The following is a 23,428-nucleotide window of genomic DNA, read 5'->3' on the forward strand; positions in this document are numbered from 1 at the left end:
TCTGAAGATGACTGCCTTGGTTTATGATCTAACACACAGCCAGACATGCAACCTCAGGCAAGTCGCCTGTGCCTCTCTGTGCCTTGGCTTACTCAACTGACAGCCAAGGCTATAAGGTGGTTGAAATGCAAGCATCGTGTGTGTGTGTGTGTGTGTGTGTGTGTGTGTGTGTGTGTGTGTGTGTACATGCGAGCGTGTGCATGTGTGTGTTTGCAACATAAAAATGCCCCTGCTGAACTTCGCACAACCCACCAAGGAGATACCCTGGGATTCTGGCCCCTAGCAGGCTCTGCAGCAGGTCTGAGCTGGAGACTAGCTTTCTCCAGTGAAAAGAAGATTAGAAGCTGTCAGAGAGGTGTTGGAGACGCTTTGGCAGGCAGCAGACTTTCTCCCTGAGTGTGAGTAATCGGCAGGTGTGGGGGGACTGGGACGGGGACTTTCTCACCCAGTGACTCAGCGTTATTCAATGCCACTTCCCTGTTCCCCTCAGCCATCTCTGCCCGCCACCTTGGTAAACATGAACACGGCGGCATGTCTGAGGTCTGGCTCCCGCGACCCAGGACTCCAGGGGAGGAGAGAGCAAGCCAGTGGTACCCCATCCTTGCCCGCTAGCTGCTCCCCTCCTCCTCACTCCCATCTTCCTCCTCCTCAGTTCTAGCCTGGCTTGACCAGGATTTTACTGTTTGGCCCCTGTATGAACCTTCCTCCTGTGTGCTCCCCCAAGGACGCCGCCAGGCAGAATCTAGGAGCGTGGACTCTGAGCTTGAAATTTCACTCATGCTCTCGAGCTGTGTCGTGTCCTGCTCTGTTCCATTGTCTCGTGGGCTGAACAGACGTCAAGCCGACATCGTAAGAGGGACCGTGGGAGTAGCTCAATGTCAGGGTCCTGAGGGCTTAGTGCTGTGCTGGGCGCATCACGCTCAATGAATGACGGTTGCTAGTGTTATAAATAAAATCTTATAGAAAGTTCTGTGGAATTTAATGCATCAAGTGGGACCCTAGAAGCCGATGTGTTCTCCACCTGCCTGCCTGTCTATTGGGGTGTTCTTATAGGGCCAGGAGCACCTGACCTCCATAGACTCCAACACAAATCTCAGACTCAAGGCTCAGTTGAACTCAGGAGACCCCTGTGGATGGGCAGGCCTGACACCCCTCTCCCCTTTCCCTCACTGAGGGACGAGGACAGACACCTTTTCAGTCAGGAATGACGGGACGTGGGATATGATGCAGCAGACTACCCAGGGACCCCTGAAATGTCACCTCAGTCTGAGTCCCTCAGTTTCACTTCTGGTTTCTACTCACTACTCTTGAGGAGCCCGGCACTGGGTTCCTCCGTTGGGACAGAAGAGTCTAGAAGGAAATGCATACCACAGTCTCTGTCTTCAGCTCTCCTTCCCAGGAGGTCACCAAGGCTGGTAGTCATCAAAGCACAAAGGAATAAGAGAGAGACCACAGCCAAGCAATCCTGCCGGGTACTCCAGAGACAAGCGGAGGGAACATAACCCACACGTCTAGCGAGAGGAAGCACACACGGTGGTCTGTCCAGGAAAGGGAAGGAGAACGTGCCCTCGAACCCTGGCTTCCCGGAAGCCAAGGAGAGAAAGGAAGCACCCGATGGGAAGATGAACGGAAATAAGGAGAGTGAGCATTCAATCCGCTCTCCACGTTCAAAGCTGCGGGGGACACTTCGTAGCCACCATGACACAGAGAAAATTACCTGCTCCAGTTTTCAACGAGAGTAGGTGATCTGTGGCAAGCCAGGATTTGAACGGGGAAACTTGAGAGCTACCCTCGTTCTCACCCATGACAGTGTCCTCTGGGGCACGTGGTTTTTCCATCGAGGTGGCACAGAGAGGTGAAGCAGCCTGCCCAAATGTGCACAGCTCCTCAGTGACAGCCAAGGGACTGCCCAGACCCATTGTCCCTTTCCCAAGCAGACGGCGGCGGCTCAGCTTCTGGGCACAAACCTGGCGCGACAGGTTCCTGAGCTCATGTCACCCACCAGAGTAGGTAAACAAGTCCCTTTCAGGTGAGGAGTGGCTCATGGCTCATGAGGCTGCCCCCTCGCGGTGGGAGGTGGGGGGTGAGGGGTGGGGGAGGTGCTGAAGGTGTCTGCCTGTTCTCCCACTGGCTGTCTCTAGTGACAGACCTGGATGACTGGGGGTCTGGCAATGCCAGCTCACCGCCACATGCCACACCACACAGTGTTTACACTGCTTCCCTGGGTAGGTGAGTCATGTGGACCCTTTCCACCCAGCCTCTGGCTATGTACGCCATTAGGGCCTCGGCTTTGAGGGTCACAGATCCTCTGGGTTTGCCCTGTGAATTGACATAGAGAGTGGCTGGTCACCTGCCTTTGCAAACCACTTCCCTACCTGGAACACCCTCAAGGTTTAAGTGACCTAATCCAGGTAGGTACTTAGCATAGTACGTTGGCTCAGGGACCTAGCTGAACATTGTAACCCTTACGACTACAGTTAGCCTGGCCTAGGCCTGCACTTGGTTCACAGGTGGTTACCGACTGAAACAGGTAGACCAGGACAAGCCATGCAAAGTTCCTAGCTTGGAGATGAGGAGAGGGCAGCGGACTGTCTCTGGTACCAAGCAGCCATGGCAGAAACCCAAGTTTCAATCTCAACCCTGCCTCTCACTTGCTGTTTGACCTGAGGCCAGTCAATCCGCCCCCCCGCACCCCGGCACCCCTCCCCTGGGCCTTTTGTAAAAACAAGAGGCTTGGGAAGAGCTTGCTGGCTCTAGAAACTGCCCCTGCATCCTTTATGTCCACTTGGAGCACCCTTAGGTGGAAGGCACGGCAGGGTGTGTCTCAACTGCCTTCCAGAAGGCGGGAAGACATGGGCCGCCGGGAAGAGGGGTCACATCCGAGGCGGAGGCTGCAATCAGAGTCCTTAGTGGGAAGTGAGGACGTGTGGACGAGGCCTGGACAGGCCTGGTCTACGTCCGGGCCCCTCCTTTCTCCGGAGGGAAGGGTCACTGGGATTCGGGATTGGGGGGGGGTCGCGGGGGATGACTCTGGGCGTCGCTCTGACCCACTTCTTCCTTGCAGGAGGTCTGGATTTGGAAGGGCTTCCCAAGGCCTGGGAGGTGGGACACAGTGGGTGGCCAGCCCCAGGACACTCGGCTTTGCACTGCAAAGGCTGACCCACCACCTCCCCCACAAAAAGCCAGGCTGGCTTCTGGATGCTCCCAAGCAAAGCCACCCACCCAGGGCTCCACCACGCCCTTCCCCTCTGTCTCAATCTCCTTTGAACCGCCTGAAGAAACACATGCTCCTGCTGGGCCTCCATCAGAGTGGCTCCCAATGCCTGTGGGTGCCATCCCCACCCTGTGAGCCAAGCCAGCTCCTGCCATCCTGGAGGATTCTACCCAGAACCACCTCTTCCAGGAAGCCGTCCCTGACCACCACTATCCCACGCCCACAAAAAAAAAAAAAGTCACCATCCACAGTATAGTTGTCTCAAATCTGTCAGGACCTTCTGACCTGCCTACAGGTTCTGGGGGTCACAAGGACACCCCAGCTTCACCCCTGGTGAAGCACAGACTCAGAGCAGGTGCACAACTCTGGCTAGCATTTGGTCAGAACATAGCTTCCTCACCTGGTGGGGTGGTTCGTGGAAATAGTCAAGGGTTCCTACATGGGCCACCAATGGGAGAGTGGAAGGCGAGGCAAGACAGGCTCTAAGACAGGAGTGAGAAGACCAGGTCTGGAGGCTGAAGCCTGCTATGTCAACCACTTAGGAGGCTGAGGCTGGAGGATCCTGAGTTCAAGGCCAGCCCGGGGAACTTTTGTCCCTGATGTCACCATTAACTAGAGCAAGGGATGCTGGGAGAAACCTGGCACTTGGACCTCTCCGCCCACAAATGCTACGGCATAACAGTCCCATGCTGGGGCTGGAGGGATGGCTCAGAGGTTATGAGCACTGGCTGCTCTTCCAAAGGTCCTGAGTTCAATTCCCAGCACCTATATGGTGGCTCATAGCCATCTATAATGAGATCTGGTGCCATCTTCTGGTCTGCAGGCAGAACGCCGTATACAAAATAAATAACTCTTAAAAAAAAAAAAAAACCAACCCCATGCTGGCTCTCTTAATCTGGGTGGGACACTGTATTTCCAGCCTTGCTCCCCCTTTCTTCCTGCCTCCTTCTGCTCTGGCACAAGGCCCACTGTGAATGCAGTCTGACTCCAGCCTGCCTCTCCTGGGCCTCCTCCTACTTTAGCAAGTGACTCGCCACTCTGAACATTTCCTGGGGCCAGCACAGCCCCCAGCTCCAAGGACTAAGCCAGGGACAGGACTCTGGACTGGCTTGGATCCTGTCTGCCCGTTCACCTTCTCAGGGAGCCTCAGTTTCCCCATCTGTAGGTGTGATGTTGACTGTGTGCATGGGCCTCAGAGGCCCATGCTGAGCCAGGGCTTCCCCGGAACCAGACTGAGTCTGGCTTCCTTACTCTGAAGCAGGAAAGCAGAGCCCCCAAGACCTAGGTGTGCTCAGGCAGGTGACTACCCTCAAGGAAAGGTGAGAGGGTGGGTTTCTGGGGGGAAAACAGAGCAGGTGGAGAGGGGCAGCACCCTGACTTCCCATTCCAAACGTGCATTCCAAACATGCCGACAGCACAGGCAGATGGCCTGAGCCGCCCACCCTGGCTAGTGGCTAAGTGCCTACTGTGTGCCCAGGACATGTACAGACATCCGTGGAGCGACGCTTATCTCCAGAGGAGAGACAGGAGGGCTCGGGATTTAGATAAGAGGGAGACGAGGGGGCGGGTGGAGGAGGGCAGCCAGGCTGTCCCAGCTCTGCGGAAGTGTCTTCAGGCATTTATTTAGCAGGATAATAAAATGGGGGTGTCAGGGTAGCCAGACAAATCCCAGAGCAAGGCACTCAGACAGGATCCAAGGACCGACGTCTCCAGGGCTAGGTGATCCCAATGCCCACCTTCAGCCTCCTGCTGGGTCTGTCCAAAGACATCTTTGTTGGCCTGGCCGCTGCTGGTTCGGGAAGAAAGAGGGTGTCTGTAGGGGTGGGACCTGCCTTCTACCACCACTGGTGAGAAAAATGAATGGGAGCTGAAGACACTGTCTAAGTTGATGCTGCCACCAACAGCTCTGGGCAATGGATCATGGGGAAAGGCGGCGAAGACAGAGAGACACGGGGAACCTAGGCAGAGACCAAGGAAGAGAACTGAGTCCGAGCTCATGCAGACAAGAGACTCAGGGACCCAGATTTGAGGCTGCAGTCACCAGTGGGTCTCTCTTGGGCATGGTGGCCCCCAGGGGACACTTAGAAATGTGCAGAGTGGTGTGCTAGAGTGTTTGCCTAGCACAGTCAATGGCCTGGGTTTGATCTCCAACACCTCATAAAAACGGATACAGTGGTGCATGCCTGTAACCCCAGCACTTGGGAGGCAGAGGCAGGAACATGAGGAAGTCCAAGGTCAACCTCAGCTGCATAGCAAGTTCGAGGTGCCTGGCTACAGGAGCCTCAGTTTCATATGAAGGGGCAAGTTTGCAATGAGGCCCAGAAAGGCCCAGAACATTCCTAGCCATTCTGGTGCTATTCCAGCCTGAGAGAGCTGTATGGAATCCCCGGGCCACAAACCTGCCTTATTAAGGGATATGAGGACACTGTGACCATCAGGGGGTACATGAACATTCCACAGACCATAGCCTGGGGTCCTTAACATGCAATGGGCAGCAAGTACATCCTCACAAAGAGTGAACTATGCTATTGATAATAATCTTGCTTAAAAGTGAGAGAGAGGCTGGGACGGTGGTGGCGCACGCCTTTAATCCCAGCACTTGGGAAGCAGAGGCAGGGGGATCTCTATGAGTTCCAGGCCAGCCAGGTCTACACAGTGAGTTCCAGGATAGCCAAGGCTACACAGAGAAACCCTGTCTTGAAAAACCAAAAGAGAGAGAGAGAGAGAGAGAGAGAGAGAGAGAGAGAGAGAGAGAGAGAGGTTGACACCTCCTCAATAAAGAGTTATAGAGACCCCAAAGGGCAGAGCTCTCACCCAGGAAGAGGGCCTGCTGCCTCCAAGGAAAACTGTCTCAGGGTCAGTGAGGACCATAAACTGAGTACAAAGAAGTAACCAAAGGCTCAAGCAGATCATTTGGGCCCCCGAGGCTTCAAAAACAGGGTTTATTTAAATAATCCCTCGCCAGGCCCCCGGGCCTCAGCGCCTGGCTTCTCTGAGGATTTATTTTGTAAAAATGTCTCTCTCAACAAGTAAGTCATCCTACCCTGAGCCGATGAGGGAATTCTCCTCTGAGTTCAAAACCACAAACTCCGGGCAGCCCCTCCCGCAGCCAGCACCCTTTCTGCAGCGTCAGGCTGTGAATCAGGGCAAAGCCATGCGGGGTTGGAGGAGGAGCATGCTCGTTTCTCGTGGCTCTCTCACTGCCTCCACTTGGAGCGATGCTCTGGAGGGAACCAGCTTGGGATACCTGGATGCCCGTGTGTATGGGCATGTCTCCAGATTTTTACAGGGCTGAGTCTCTGCCGCCTTGGACAGCCCAGTCAGTGGTATCTGGTTCAGAAACATACGAGGGACAGTGACAATATGGAGAAAGTGCACGAGGAGGAGTGGTTGTGCAGCTTAGTTGGTAGAGTGCCTAGTGTGCATGAGGCCCTGGGTTCTACCCCTGGCACAACAAAAACCAGATGTGATGATCTGTGCAACCCCAGCACTCCCAGCACTCCAGAGGCAGAGAGAGAAGAATCATTAGTTCAGGGTCATACTTGGCTACATATGGAGGTTGATGCCGGGCTGAACCACATGAGACTCCCTTCTTTATATATACATACACATTATATACATACATGCATACATACATACATACATATGTATATACATCAGTGTGTGTGTGTATGTGTTTGTCTCTCAAAATTACTGGGACCCAAGTGTGGCCCATGGAGCCAATAGAGCCCCCACAGCATGCTGGCTCACGGCCACCCCAACCTTCCTGAACACACACGATGCAGGGTCACAGACAAGTCTGATCTTCAGAGGACAAGGGGGCGTCCTGCCCTAGTGAATGCCTCTCCCACATGCCCATGCCACCTTCAGAGCTTGTGGCAAGCCTTGCCTCCCAAAACCTCTGTGGCAAAGGCCTGACACCTAGTAGGTCTTCAGAAAGCAACTGTTTAGCACAGACATAAATAAGTGACTAAAGCAGGCGACAGCATGTGTGTGTTAAAATGATCACTAGATGGATGGACGGACAGATGGATGGATGGATGGATAGGTGGGTGGGTGGATGGATGGATGGATAGATGGATGGATGGATGGATGGATAGATAGATGGGTGGATGGATGGATGGGTGGGTAGGTGGGTGGGTGGATAGATGGGTGGATGAACGGATGGATGGATGGATGGGTGGGTGGGTGAGTGGGTGGATGGATGAGTGAGTGGGTGGATGGATGAGTGAGTGGGTGGATGGGTGAATGGATGGATGGATGGGTGGGTGGATGGATGGACAGGTAGATGGATGGGTGGATGGACAAAGACTCTCCTGGAGACTGAAGTCCTGGCTCTGCCCAGCAGAGATGACCACTGGAAAGCCACATTGCTTCCATAGTCTCAATTTCCTCATCTGCACTATGAGGACACAAGGGCTACATGAGACCAGCAGGGGCCAAGCTGCTCAGAGACAGAAGTGCCATCTCACCACCATCAGCATGGTGACACACTTGAGGGCTTGGGGACCAGGGGCTCTTAGGATTCTGGAGACAGACAGAGGCAGAGGCCAGGAAGGAACGGGCTTGGGGATGGCTTGGTTCGGAACATGCCTGCCACACAAGCCTGAGGTCCTGAGTTTGCAAGGAAATGAGGTAAGATGGTGCACCCGTATAATCCCAAGGCTGGGGAAACACAGATGGGAAGGTACTGGGCTTGCTGGCAGCCAGTCTAATGTACTGGTGACATTTCAGTTCAGTGAGACCCCACTTCAAAAAATACGGTGGAGAGAGAGGAAGACATTTGATGTCTGGTGTCTACACTCACGCACTCACACACGCATACACACACACACACACACACACACACACACACACACACACACACACACCAAGCGAGGAAAGGAAACCGAGCTAGGTTCCCCAGAGCCAACAGTCATCCGAGCTCTGTACAAGCTGTCCCCAAAGTGGGGGCTGAGCCACAGCTCCCGACCCCCTTACCCAAACTGGAGATTTGGGGGTCCCATCACCCCCAAGAGCAGCTTCATCCGGCTTGATCGGGTCTAGAAAGCGTGAGAACAGCCTATTTTGATCACTTCCTCCCACCTACACGGGCTGGTGGGGGGAGGGGTTGTGTGTCACACTGAGTTGTAAAAGCCTCTAGGATTGAGGGGAAGTTATTTTTAGGGGCAGACCGTGTATTCCCTCATTCATAAAACATGGGTTAAGAACCTGCTGGGAACGGCCCTGTGCTCTGCACTAAGGAACCAGGATCTGAGTCGAGAAGATCCACATTCCTGTCTAGTAGAGGAGGAGGAGGAGGAGGAGGATGTGGAAGAAATTGTAAAACAGCTGTGGGTTGAAGGCCAGGGGCAGGTATGGAGCAAGATACGCTAAGGCGTGGACACTGCATTGATGTGCCCGGGCCTTGAAGGATGAGTAGGAGTTGACTGCACAGAATTGAGAGGACAGCAGCTACGGCCTGAATAAAAGAATTGGGGGGGGGGGTCGGGGTGGGGCTTGGGGCTTGTGACACAGATGTGTGAAGATTATTTCGTGGGTGAGAATGACCAGGGATGACTTCCCCAGGCCCTTAAGCAGCTGTTCCCCCTCACTCCCACCCAGAGGCCAGGCCCTTAAGCAGCTGGGTTTCCCTCTCCCCTACACACACACACACACACACACACACACACACACACACACACACACACACACACACACACAGAGACACGTTGGTGGCTTTTAGTCAACAACAAAGAACAGAGGCATATAATGAGGGCTGACCTCCTGGTCCTGCTGTCACCAATAAGGTCAGGGAAAGGAAGGGCGAGGACTGAGGGCAGGTGGCCACTGTAGGGACGAATGAAGGGGTGTGGGTGTGGCCAGGGGGAGAATCTAGGCACAGCCAGCTCTAGCCCACAGGGGTCTGTCTCCTTGGAACTCCAGGCCGACTAGGAAACTGAGGTACTGCCTGGGCCCATTGATTCCTAATGGCCTCACAGAATCCCAAGGTTCTGCTTGTATTTCTGCCTCGGGATTCTCTACACAGAGGCCATTGCCAAGGTGACTTACTGCTGAGTTGTTCCCAAACCACTCCTCCTACGGGGCTCTGAGGGGCCACTGGCTTGGGATAGGCTGGGGCCCAGCCCTCTGGTTGGAGGCGCTATTATCCCAGGGGCCTCCCACAGTCCTGGGAAGAAAGGCTTCCTTCTGACAAATAAGTCCCGCCCCCGGCTTGGAGGGCAGGCAGCTTCTTTATCTGTGCTGACCCTGCCCAGTGTCCTGAAGCCTGCCCTAGGACCTCCTCCTGAGGTCCATGGGAACCAGACTGCCCCACCCCCTGCCACCCCGCCACCTTCCCACCCTCTGGGGAATCACATGGGGCCAACATGGTGGCCAATGCTGTCCCTGGGGTGGGGGGGAGATGGTTCAAGAGCCTCTCCTCTTTTGCCATGAAGGAGACTGCGAGCCCTGTCAGGAAACTTCAGAGGGCATATAGACTTTGTGACACTGGGGGTGGCTCTGTGCCCTACTCCCCACACCAATCTGCTTGGTCGACTACCATTATCTTTGTCTTTGATGATGGCGTTCTTGGACCCTGAGCACACGAAACAGGCATTCTCCACTGCACCCATCAGCACCTGACACCATCTCTAGCAGATCCCACTGTGCCAGGCTTGGTGTTTCTGTGCTAGACTGTCATCTCATTGTACTCAAGGGGGAACTAAGGCTCAGAAAGGCAATGCAGCCCTCAAGAGGTCACACAGCATGAAGGGACCGAGGCAGGATTTGAACCCAGGATTCGAACTGCTAAGGGCTTCATGCTTAACCACTACACAAGACCCTCCTGTACACTGGACTGTTCAGTTAACAGAAAGCAGATGGCAGATTCTTCATCACATGGAGGAGGAGAGATTCAGACTTCAGCATAAGGCAGGAGACCAGGGGACCCTGTCCAGTCTCCAGGGGACTCCCCATCCTGAGGAAGCAGGCTTCTCATCCTGCCCCTCCTCCTAAGGTAGAAATTATCACTGACTCCCACAGAGCTCTGGCCTGACCACAAGGAGACAGCAGCAATAAGGTTGTTCCCATAGCCACGGTGCACAGGGACATGGCTTCCACAGCCAAGCAGGGCTGGCTCAGACCTTCCTGTGCTCCCTCTTACAGCCTCAGTTTCCCTGTTTTGCAAAGGTAATCCCATACTTAGTAATCCCATACTTAGGAGTCTGGGACAGGAGGATTTCAGTCTAAGTCCACTTGGGGCTACATAGAAAGAGAGCTCATCTTACCAAAAGCAAGTGCAGCCAGGGACAGTGGCACATGCCTGCAATCCTGCACTCGGGGAGGTGGGCGCAGGGGGATCCCTCTAAGTTACTGGAGGCTAGCCTGGTCTACTTAGCAAGTCTGAGGCCAGCCAGGGCTCTACAGATGGCTCAGTGCATGAAGGTGTGTGCCATCAAGTCTGACGACCTGAGGTCCATCCAGGGGATCTATATGGTGGAAACAGAGAACTGACTCCGGAAAGCTGTCTTCTACACACACGCTATGACACACGGGGTGAGCACACAACGCACACACACGCGCGCACACACACACGCACACATACACCACACACAAGGTAAATAAAACATAATAGAAAGTTAAAATACAAACACCTGGGAAGAATCCTGGACTGACATCTAAAAGTGTGTGTGTGCACGCGCGCGCGTGTGTACACACACCTAAAACTTTCTGGAAGATAATTCACAATTTCAGCATTTTCTCAAAGTTCTTTATGGCCCAAAGAAGTCACGAAGCACAGCAAGGGCAAGCTCATCCCTACTGTAGATACATCTCTGGGTGTTTATTGCCGCAAATGCACTCCTGTCTAACTCCAGGATGTTAGAGATCCACTGGAGGCCCCAAAGGTGGCAGGACACTGGCAACTGCCCTGGGCTGTGGTAGAGAAGAAGTTTAGCCCACAGCCAGGCAGCAGCAGGATGTTCCCCCAGCTCCCTAGTGCGGCCTGAGAGGGCCTTGGGCCTCCCTGACCACAAGGGGCTCCAGTGTACATGAGGGTGGGTGGGTGGGGCAGGCAGGGGGTGAGTGGGGTGGGCAATGGGGGATGGGAGTGCGGTTGTACTCTGGTTACTCTGCGTTGGCTCCTGGCTCTGCCTCGTCAGCCCTCACCAGTCCGTGCACTGCTCTAGAACATGAGCTTGAGACCAGAAGGCTGTGGGTTGTGTCTGGTTATGACTTTCAGGCTGTGCGGCCTTTGGAAAGTACTGAACACTTTAGAGATATTAACGTCCGTCCCCTCAAGCCCCGCCCAGCCTCACTATGTACTCCAGGCTGGCTTCAATCCCTCCAATCCTCCTGCTTCAGCCTCCCAAATGCTGGGATTCCAGCATCCTTTTTCTCCCTCAGCCAGAGCTAGGGGACCTTCCTGACTGAAGGGAGAGACTGTAGCTAATGTGGTCAAAGCAGCGACTGTGCACAGCACCTCAGCACCTGCCAACCCTCTAAGTCCAGCCTCTACCGCATACCAACATGGCTTCTTGCTTTGGTCATCTCACTGTGTCACCCTACCCTCTGTGATCTTGGTCTCTCTACCTGTCTGAAAACAAAGGGGCTAAGCATCTGCACAGGGCATCTGGACAGCCCTCGGGCGGAAGCCGGAGCAAGCTCTTGCGCTTGTCTGGAGCCTCGGTCTCCACATTTGAGTGACAGGCCTCAGGGCTGCATCTGTATTCAAAAGGCACAATGAAACACTGGCCAGGGCGTGGACTAGCCACTGTGAAAAACCACACGCGCCTCAGTCTTGACACCAGCAGTGGGTGACAAGGACTATGTCTCCGGACACTGCCGGGTCACACGTGTACCCGTGGCTGCTCAAGGCCTCTGGCCGCAAGTCAGAAAATCAAGAGGGTTCCCTCAATATTTACCAGCTGGGCAAAATAAGAACCTTCAAATGAGAGGCATAAAAGTCAATTCTAAAGCCCACTCATAATAAACAAATGTTCAATGTATATATATATATATATATATATATATATATATATATATATACACACACACACACACACACACACACACAGGGTAGGCGAGATGGCTTAGTTGGAAAAGAGGCTTGCTGCCAAACCTTATGTCCTGAGTTTGATCCCTAGGCTGCACAGTGGAAGGAGAGGTTGTCCTCTGATTTCTACACACATGCAGTGGGACATGAGCAGCCCCCCACCCACACACACGTGCACAAACACATACACACACGCACACACAAGCACATGCGTGCACACACACAAATATTTTCTAAAGCCCAATTGTGTGTGTGTGTGTGTGTGTGTGTGTGTGTGTGTGTGTACACTGTGGGGTGTGGAATAAAATGAGGTCATATGGAAATGAACTATTTTTATTTCAACAAGGCATTTTAAAAATACTCTTAATTATATGAAGATGGGGGAAAGGTTCTCTCAAAAATTAGAGAGCACTATTACAGCTGCCCTCTGGCCCCCCACGCCCATCTAAACCATCCAGATCCCTTACCACACCCTCCTTAGCCCCCTCACCTTTCCCAGGCCCCCCACTGCTCTTTACATCTACCCCCACCACCACCCTTGGGAGGCAACTGGCCCACACATGCGGGCAGAAGGGAGCCAGACTCCACCAGACTCTGCCAGGCCCCGCCCTCCAAGCTCTTTCCAGGCTCCTTGGTTCATCTAACAGCCCTGGGAAGCAGTGAGCCGAGCAAAGGGGAGGCATCAGCCCTGGAGGCCAGAGAGGTGGTGAAACCCTTCCACTAGAGGGCGCTGTTTCCTGGGGGTGGCTGTCGCTGCCGAGGCTCTGCTCTGAGGTCCCTGGGTGGCAAACTTAGGACTGGTGACGTGGGAAGCCTGGGCCTCACAGTGAAGACTAGACAGAGATGGGGCCCAGCCTATAGAAGGCATTCCCTACTGGGCTCTTTCTCTACATGATGGTCATTTTATTTTTGTTTTGTTTGGTGTCCTTGCTACACTGCACTTTAGAGATAAGAAAATAGAGTTCTGAGAGGGAAAGTCACATAGGGTGGGACCAGGACCAGGTGAGTGGTTTGGAACCCATCCGCAGCTACCCTCCAATCCAGCCTGTTCTAGGAGGGAAAAGGCGTGTACAGTGTCACCGTGAATCTTGACAGGGCCAGGGCCCAGGCTCCTCCTCACTCTCCGCCCTTGTCTCCCTCTGGGAAGGCACTGAAGTCGCAAGCTCATCGACATGGGGTCTGTCAGTAAACTACTACTGATTGCCAGAAACAAACTGTGTCAAGTTTGCCTCCAATTCCCAGAGCAGCCGTCCCAGCTGGGAAAGAAAGCGCAGGTGAGGCACCACCCTCCTCCCTGTCTGGTTCCCCCCACTCTCCCCCTCCCATTCCGCTCCCCTCCCTCCCTGACTTTCCAAGCACAGGTTAGACCAAGCCCCAACACTGATACCAACTCACTCACAGAAGAAACCAGTCCAGCCCGGCCCCTCCCCTCAACCACCTGCTTCTAGCCCCTTACTTTATGTGTCCAGCTGTGCAGGCCTCCTAACAGACGCCTGCCAACAGGGCCTTTGCTCAGGCTGTCCCTTACCTGTCGCACCCCCCCCCTGGCACCCACAAGACTCTCCCTCCTCATCTTCCTTTTCTGCTCCACATTTTGCTCAGCCTAGAAACACCTGTCCGCCCAGCTGACCTCCCACCTTCCACTTATCACTTCGTGGTACACATGTCACCAGAAGTCTGACCCTGGAAAAACAAAGTTCAGTGTGGAGCAGCCACGCTATCCCCAACAGCTAACCTAGTCTCCCGGCTGTTAACTCTCTCAGAGGCCAGCAAGGCCGGGCACTGCCCATCACAGTATCTGGTCGGAGTAGGGAAGGCCCTGGCTGCCCATCCACCAGATCTGGATTCACATGTGCCCTCCACATCCCTTCCCCTCTGTGAGCACCAGGGGCCTCTTCTGCCTGCACGGGAGAGAAGCTGCCCCAGTGGGCCCCTCTACCCAGGGGCTGTGCACAGCCGCAGCCCTCGATGGATGCCTGCTCCACCTCAGCTCCCACACACACCCCCCCACCCTGGGGCCTGGCCGTGTGCCAAGCCCCTGCAGACTTCAATACCAGTCTGTTCAATTAAAGGGAGATGACGGATGTCACAGCACTCTGCCAACTGTCACCCTGAAGAACAAACAGAAGCGTATCCCCCTTTCACGGAGCAGGGAACCGAGTTCAGGCAGTCATTCTTCCAACCGACACATTAAATGAGCACCTACTACAGGCCCAGCTCAAGGTAGGCCTGGGGAATCTAGCGGTCAGCAAAGCAATCACCCCTGCTTTCGCAGTATGGTAGGATGGAGAGGATGCCGACCAATGACAAGGATTAACTCAAAATTAGGACTTTGACACATGCTGCTTACAGAATTATCTGGGGGGAGGGAGACTTCCCCGGAAAACAGTGAGGCATGGATGAGCATTAGCCAGACAATGAGGTCAAAACAGTATCCCACCTGCAAGGATCAGCCAGTGCAAAGGTCCTGTGGCGGGTAAAACCTAGAGATTGTAAGGGATCAAAAGGCCAGAGTGGCTACAACTGCTGTGTGGGCAGCAGCCAGAACACATGGCCTCGGGCCCCTGGGAACGGTTGGCTCCATCTCTAAAGCAATAGGGAGCCGCAGAATGTTTAAGAGAAACAGCATGATTGGGTGCAGAGTCCAATCCTGAACCACGTTCCTCTAGCAGGCCTGTGGGACTCTGGCTGTGCTTTGGGTATCAGGCTCAAGTCTCCGGATTTGGAAGTTTTAAGGCCAACGGTCATCTCTTCTCCCCACCCCCCACCTTTCTTCCCTCACCCCTACCAGGTGACAACGCCCACTACCCTCAAAGCCTATGCTCTGAGACTCTGTCTGTGCATGCCCCATGGCTAAGGGCTATTTTGCTGGCCAAGGTCTACCCAACACCCTAGTTATCATCGAGAATGTAAGGGGGGGGGCAGAATTCCAGGCACCTTGGTACAGCTCCCCCTGTGATCCTGACCGGGAGGCATTATCCAGAGCGGGCACATTATCATGACGTGTAATTTCTGGAATAAACACAGCTGTGTTTGTTTCTCCACGTACGCAGCAGACGGAACGAACGGCAGATTGATCTGCCGCGTGCAGCTGGGTCCTCGCACCTTGGGACGGCCACGCACTATAGAGGAACCAAGAAGGTGAAGATGGTCTTCCCAGGGCCTCCAGGCGCCATCATGCAGGTGACCCCCTAAAGGGGGCCAATTCAAGGCCTCCTGGGAAAACAGTGGGGGGGGGGGACGACACAGCAGGGGCAGAAAGTGGGCTGTCTGTCCCTCGGGGATGTGTGGGTCCCCATCATGATTAGGTCCCCTAGTGCGAGGGTCCGCAGAGATGAACCCCCAACAAACCAAGACCAGCCTAAAGCTTTCCAGATGGGAAGGCAACGGGGACAGCACGGCAATCGCTGGGACACACTCTCTTGCAGCCACTTTGTGCTGGGTCCTGCAGCAGGTATCCAAGGATACCTTAGCATCAGGTCCTTAACAAGACTACATGGTTCCTCTTGCCCAGGTATTGAGACCATGAGTGAGTTTCAGGCAGCCTCACCACAGCTGTTTCCTCACCTGCAATGTGACTGAAGCAGGGATTCTCAACCTGTGGGTCGTGACCTCTTTCCAGAGAGATCACCAAAGACCATCTGCATATCAGATATTTGCATTACGATTCACAACAGTAGCAAAATTACAGTTATGGAGTAGCAACAAAATAATTTCATGGTGTGTGTGTGGGGGAGGGTCACCACAGCATGAGGAACCGTGTTAAGGGAATGCAGAATTAAAAAGCTAAGAACCACTGAAATTAGAGGCTCATTAAGCAAGATTCTGCATGTGACACCTTGGTGTGGGGACAGGAGGCAGGGGCCTGGCAAATGACAGACACTACCTAGTCTCTCAGTGGATGCTCACTGAACAAGTGCTATGTCCCAGGCAAGTACTGGGACTTACAAACAAGACACAACAAACATTCCTGCCTTTGGGAAGTGGGGTGTGTGGTCTGTGTGTTTGCTTTGAAGCGGGGACTCAAGTTTCCCAGGCTGGTCTCAAGCCTGCCTGGCTCCTGCTCCCGCTTTCAGAGTGCTGGCATTACAGATGTGCACCCACCTAGTTTATCTGGTGCTGGGGATGAGGATGGGACAGCAGCCTGCCTCCCTGGTTGGGGGAGGGGAGGTTGTTTTGGGGTTTTTGTTTTGTTTCGTTTTTCATGCCAGGCAAGCACTCTACCAATCGAGCTATACCTCCAGCCTGAAGCTTATACAGAGCAGGAAGGAGTTAAGTAGAATTTTATTTTTGTTGTGATTATTGGACCCCCTTCAAAACAAGCTGAATCCAAAGTTCGGAGAGGTTAAGTGGTTGCATTCTGTGTGTGTGTGTAGAACTGGAGGGGGCTGGGCAGGGGATTGGGGAGACAGTCCTGCTGCCCCAACTCCACCTCTCTCTCCCACTGTCACAGTTAGCTAGCAGCCACACAGGGGCTCGTTTAATGGGGGCTGCGCACGTCATCTTCCCGCTTTGTTTGTTTGTTTGTTTTTCCAGTGCTGGGGATGGAACCTAAGGGCCTTACAGAGGCTAGGCAAGCCTCCATACTGAGCTGCCTCAGCTGCTCTCTGCCTTAGATGTCTTTTGTCAGCCTTCTCCTGCTCCCAAGACGAAGCACAGCTTGTCACTCAAGGCCACTTACCTTGCTCACACCTCTGCCGGGATCACCTCCCGTGTTCCATTTCACACACTTCTGTCTAGAGCGGCATCCACAAAGGGGCTTCTTTCCAGCCTCTGGGCCTTTGTTTAGGCCGTTCCCTCCTCTAAGAATGCCTTTCATTCCACTTGAACGCTTCCTCCCACAGCACAGGCTGGAAGAGATTTCTCTGCAGCACATTTCATCTCACACACACACACACACACACACACACACACACACACACTCACACACACACACATATGTATGGTAGTTTTGTTTTGTTTGCTTACTTGTTTTTTTTTAGGACATTTGCATATATGTAATGAGTTTTCCTAAGGACAGGCCTCAAGTCTAGACACAAAGGTGACTGATATTTCATATACACCTTCTGTAAGCAGCCTGACATTGGGTGTACTTTCCTCATACCTGCTATCCCCGCACATGGGTTGGTGGAAACAAGAGGATTAAGAGGTTCAAGACCAACCTCAGCTATATAGAAAATTTGAGACCAGGCTGTAGTAGGGGAAACCTATTAAAACAAACAAACAAACAAACAAACAAAAACAAAAAACAAAAAGAAAAAAGAAAGAAAATCAAACAACAGAGTATAGGGAGACGGCCCAGTGGGTAAAGAGCACGCTGTGCAAGTAGGAAAACTCAAGCTCAAATCCCCAGCACCCACACAAAAAATAAGTAAAAAAATAAAAAAGTCAGGCATTGCCAGTGCATGCAATGTAACCCCAACACTGCATGTGGAAACAAGAGAAACTCAGGGTGTCCTGGCCAGTCAGCCTAGCTAACCAGCCAGTTACAGGTTCAGCCTGGAAATGGAAGTAAGTCAGCCTGTTTCAGAAAGTAAGGTATATAGAGAGAAGACAACACACAGCATTAGCCCGTCTTCCACATGCGCACCAGAAGGCACATGCACCTGCATGCAGATGTGCATTGTGCATACAACACACACACAAACACACACGTGTGACAAAATAAAAAAATAAAATAAAATTCCACCGTCATCAAACAACAACCCAGAACCAGCCCAAAAGTCATTTTATGTGATGACATTTTTTAGTGCACTGGCATTTCTTTTTTTGTGTGTGTTTGTGTGAGTGTGTATGTACATGTAGTCACGCGCATGTGCATGTTTGTAGGCCCGAGGTTGGTATCCAGCATCTTCTTTGCTTATTCTTTACCTTACATATGGAGGAAGGTCCTCTCATTTGAACTGATGATTCACTGATTGACCTAGTCTCACTAGCGAGCTTGCTCCTGGAATCCTGTCTCCAATTTCCAAGTACTAGGATTGCAGGTGGGCCTCCACACCTGCATGGATTTACACGGATTCTGGACATCTGAACTCTAGTCCACAGGCCTCAAGGATGTGCCCACTGAGCCATCTCTTCTTGCCTCATTGTGCCTGCATTTTGATTAGGACGTGTCACATGAAGCCAGTCCTGGAATGTCCTACTTGTGGCCTCAAGCTGGTGGGAAAAATAAAAATTTTGAATCCTTTTGTGTTTCAGGCTTTTCACATTACAGAAGCTCAGCCTGTTTAAGACAGTGACCTTGGGTCCCTCGACACCACTGAACTTGCGTCTGTTTTAATCTGCTGTATGAGTTAATGACTATTACCAGGGTCGATGAGGATGGGGCCAGCTCATCCGTTGGAGGCCATTCTGATGATATCAGTGAAGGAATAGGGAAAAGAGAGGAGGAGGAAGAAAAGAAGTGATGGAGAGGAAGGGAAAGTGGGCCTTGCCCATCTCTGCAGGGATGTAGCCCTGATAACCAACGTCAACCTAATTCCTCACAAGGTCCCCTGGCATCTTAGAGGCCTTCAACAGTGAGCAATGAATGAACGGATGGATGAAGGGGAGAAAAGGATTAAGGGAAAGAAGGATGCATGGACAGATGGACAGAAGCAGACTCTGGAGGATGCACCAACCCAGAGCCCAGCGGCACAGCACCCCAGCAGCAGAGGCCTCTGAGGCCAGATGCTCAACCCGTCCCCAGCTGCTGCACCTCTTTCCTGGCTGTGAGCTCCCAAACTGAAGCCAGCATCAGTCTGAGCATACGATGGAATAGGGGAAGCTTGGGGCGGCTGGTGCCCGGGGGAGTCCCAGCTCTTCCCCCACCTGTCACCAGCTCTAAGAGCAGCAGGCCCTGACAGCAGGAAGACATCTCTGCAAGTGCGAGCCAAGTCGGCGGGGAAAATAGGATTTACTCCACAGACATTCACTTGGGGGCAACTTTCTCCGGAACTCTCCAGTGGAGAAACTTTGGCAAAGCCAGTCGATGGCTCCAAGGATTTTTCTAAACCCAGGGTGTCTGCTGTTTGCCAGCCTGGTCCAGAGCCAGAAGCGGGAGAATAAGAAAATATGATAGTCCAGATACTGAAGGGAATTTCAGGGGAGAAGGGCACCCAGGTTCTTGTTCATTCCTCTGTTCATTACCCACCTACCTAGCCAAAACACGCAAGTACTTGCCTCTGCCTGCCCACATATACATACATACACACGCATACATGTATACACACACATACATATATACCCACATACATACATACATATATACCCACATACATACATACATGCATATATACATACATACATCTATGTAGCCAGCCAGCCACCCATCACACATCTATCCATCCCATCAATTTCACCTATCTATCCACCCCTACATAAATACATACATATACATGCATATGCACATACATTGAATCTACCTATAAATACATCCCATCTATCTACTCAGCCAGCCAGCTACATACCTATCATCCATCCATCCATCCATCCCTCCATCCCTCCATCCCTCCATCTATCTACCTACCCAGCCAGCCAGTCACACACCTATCCCTTCATCCCTTTGCCTGCATATACATACATACATACACACATACATACATATATACATACATACACACACACATACATACATACAAATGTTCTTTCCATCTATGCAGCCAACCAAGCAGCCACTTTTCACACATCTATCCATTCATCCATCATCAATTTCACCCATGTTTTCATCCATTTATACATACATAAATACATACATACATACATACATACACACACAAGCATGCACACATACGCACGATGTATATATGTGATATATTGCATCTATCTATACACACATACATACACCCCATCTACCCATCCATCCGTCTCCTCATCTACCAGTCCATGTAACCATCAACCTGTCCGTCATCTGCCCAACCATCTAACCCATGTAGCTGCGCATGCACTCATCTCCCGTCCGTCTGGCCGTTCATCCAGGTGGCTGTCAACTGCTCAGCTGCTCACCCCCACGATTCCACTGTACACCGTTCAACCATCACAGCCGAGGATCTCCTGATATGGCCAGGAGGAAATGGACGTGCTGGTCCATTATACGACCAAAGACAGAGGGCAATCAGGGCTCCAGCTACGAGGTGATACACAAGCTTGACCTTAATACACGGCAGGAAGATGCCAGAGCAAGAAGGTGAGAGCACTAAGTAGGGGGCAGGATACAATAGGAAACACTGGAGGCTCTACACGTTCAATGGCATGGTGGAGAAGTGGGTAAAAAAAGGCTAATAAGAGTAGCTCAGTGAGCTGGGCAGTGGTGACGCACGCCTTTAATCTCCGCACTCGGGAGACAGAGGCAGGCAGATCACTGAGTTCGACACCAGGCTAGTCTACAAAGCGAGTCCAGGATAGTCAGGCCTGTTACACAGAGAAAACCTGTCTCAAAAAACCAAAAAAAAAAAATAAAAATAAAAGAGTAGCCCAGTGGTAGAGCACTTGTCTAGCGTGTATAAGGCCCTGGTTCCACCCCAGAACACACACACACACACACACACACACACACACACACACACACACACACACTTTATATAAAAAAGAATGTGACACAAAGGTCCTTATTGTAGTTGATGTGGGCCATGGATGTATGGATGTTTATGTCTGAGATATTTACAAGTGGGACTGGAGAGACGGCTCAGCAATTAAGAGCCCTGGCTGCTGCTCTTCCAGAGGACCCGGGGTTCAATACCCAGCAGCCACATGCATGGCAGCTCACAACTGTCTGTAACCCAGTTCCAAGTGCTATGACACCCTCACACAGACATACATGCAGGAAAACAACAACGCACATAAATCATTTTGAAATATTTAAAAGTAAAGATATCAGTCCTTCCGTCTAGCTCGCAGCCGTTGAGTTTGGGTCCAGCTCCACCATCCTGGCCAAAGCCCGTGAGTAATTAACTTCTTCAAGCCTAATTTTTTACGATTATGTTTATTTTATGTATGTGTGTTCACACTTGTTTGTGTGTGTATATGTCTGTGCACACGCATTTCACAGCTTGCGAGTGGAGGTCAGGGGACAATCCGCGGGAGTTGGTTCTCTCTTCCTACCGTGTATGTGGGTACCAGGGACCAGACTCAGATGATTAGGTTTTGACCCACTGAGCCATGTTACTGACCCGGCTCCTTTTTTTGAGTCTACACTCCAGGCTGATCTCAAATACACAGCAATCCCCCCTGCCCCGGCCCCCCAAGTGCTGGGTTTACAGGTGTGAGAGCGATCACTCCCAGCCTCATTTTCAGTCGCTAGGCTGGACCACCACCTGTAAGCTGTTACAACACCGACCCTAGCCCCGACCTTACTCTCTTAAGTCCCAGCTGCTTCTGTTGCTACCGATATGGTTCACAAGCGAGCAGGGAAACTGAGACAAGGCACAGTTTGGCAAAAGGGAGACTTTTCTCTTTTCTACTGCCCCATTAGCGCCTGGAGCTGGCAGGACGTGGGGGGGGGGGAGGGCAGTGGCACGGCGGCTTACACTGGCTTATGGGTGAAAAACTAGGACTTGAGAGGCTGAAGTAACAGCTGGGGATCTATCCCGGTGCAGAGCATCTGCCTAACACTCACATTAGGTTTAACAGCCAATACCTTGTGATCTGAGCATAGCAGTGCACACCAATAATCCCAGCACTCGGGAGGTGGAGGCAGGAGGATCGGAAACTCAGTCATCTTTGCTTATCTAGTGAGTCCCAGGAGAGCTGACAAGGAGAGAAGCCAGGACAGGCCTTCTGTTCCGCCTTTCCCTCAAAGAGCAGGCTCTTGCCGGCACCTCTTGGCTCCCCTAGACCCACGCCAGGGGTCTTGCCTCACCATCATCCCTTTGGCTCCAGAAGGGACTAGTCCAAGGGAGGTCCTAAGCACTGGCTGGGGGGGTTGGGTGGGGGCTCCTCAGCTGCTCAGAAGTCCTTCTCACTGCTTTCCTGGAACCACGGGAGCTGCCATCTGAGGCTGTGAGGAGTGACAGCTGACGCTGATGGGCACAAGCAAGAGGATGTCACAGCCAGGGCCCTGACTCAAGCAGACTCCCCGGGCCCCAGCTTTTTGTGGGTTCCAAAAGGGCCCTTTGGGCTCTGGCCGAGCTGTTCCCAGGCCCTGCCTCCCAGGAGAGGCGGAGAAGGCCCATTCAGGAGGGTCGAGTCCCACTGTGCTCTAAGCCGCTTTCTCCCCCACTTACACGTTTCAGATGCTTTTTGTCCTTCCGGCTTCCCATGGACTCGGGCCAAGTGACAAGTTGGTGCTGTGGACATATGTCGTCGCCATAATGGGAATGTTGACCTCACGCTCTCCCTGCTGGGGCCAGGCAGCTTGCACCCCGCCCCTGCGCTTGGCAGCTTCTGCTCTTGGGCACACACGTGGGACTCTTTCCCGCGGCCCCGATGCACACAGTACCTTCACGGGCCTTCTAGCACTCACTGTGCACATCTCCTGCCTCACACCCCACCTGGTTGTGCTTTCAGACTATCCGAGGAGTCACCTCCTCCAGGTGCTGGGAAGACAGCTCAGCTGGTCCAGCGCTTGCTGTGCAAGCATGCAGACGCTAGCATCACGTACAGTGGCATCTCTTAGCCTCTGAGCAAAATCCAACCAGCAGACATACTTAAGTACGACGGTTTCCCCACAAGCACACAAAGTTAGCAGATCATAAGCTTTTGCAAGACTGAGCCCCAACTCCTGGCAGGGAGGGGGAAATGGGTTAAGGGTGAGTGGCACCTGCCTTCTTTAGACAGGATTACTGCTCTCCCGCGGGACGCCACTGTCCTAACTTGAACTGCCCACACTTGATCACAAGGCAGGCCAGGTCTGGGGTCTCTAACCAGGACCCTTGTGATTTATCATCTCTCCGACTTCAAACAGATCTCCCATTTAGGGAGCAGATAGGAGCCATATTTCTTGCCTGTCAAAAAATTTAACACATAAAATCCCACTAATGCATTGCCGGGGCCTGCTGATTCTCTGCAGGTGATGACAGAGAGAAACCTCTCCACCCACGTCACATGTTCACATCTCCCCATGCTACGAGCCAACCTGTGCTCTAAAAGGAGACTACACAGCAACTGAGGAATCAACTCTGAGCCCTTCCCGGCCCTCCCTGCACATGGGGTGGCCCCCTGACCACAGCAGGAATAACAGCCACAGTCACACTTTCGGCTTC

General features: G+C 52.7%; 1 protein-coding gene across 5 annotated transcripts in view; it reads right to left on the bottom strand.

The window, feature by feature from the left end:
* Window positions 1-23,428, bottom strand: part of EPHB2 (EPH receptor B2) — a 187,536-nt gene that overhangs the window by 154,736 nt on the left and 9,372 nt on the right. For 2 of the 5 annotated variants that reach the window (XM_084788270.1, XM_084788268.1), the window contains exon 1: window positions 1,718-1,974. The exons of 2 other annotated variants lie outside the window; for them this stretch is intronic. In XM_084788270.1, the coding sequence (XP_084644396.1) occupies window positions 1,718-1,919 (202 nt within the window). In that variant the 5' untranslated portion in view covers window positions 1,920-1,974. Of the gene's footprint in view, window positions 1-1,717; window positions 1,975-23,428 lie in introns of those variants that run through there. One more of the 5 variants, XM_084788269.1, reaches the window with a different exon arrangement.

Source organism: Acomys minous (genome assembly GCF_964271855.1).
Source record: "Acomys minous genome assembly, chromosome: 6".
Taxonomy (NCBI): Eukaryota; Metazoa; Chordata; class Mammalia; order Rodentia; family Muridae; genus Acomys; species Acomys minous.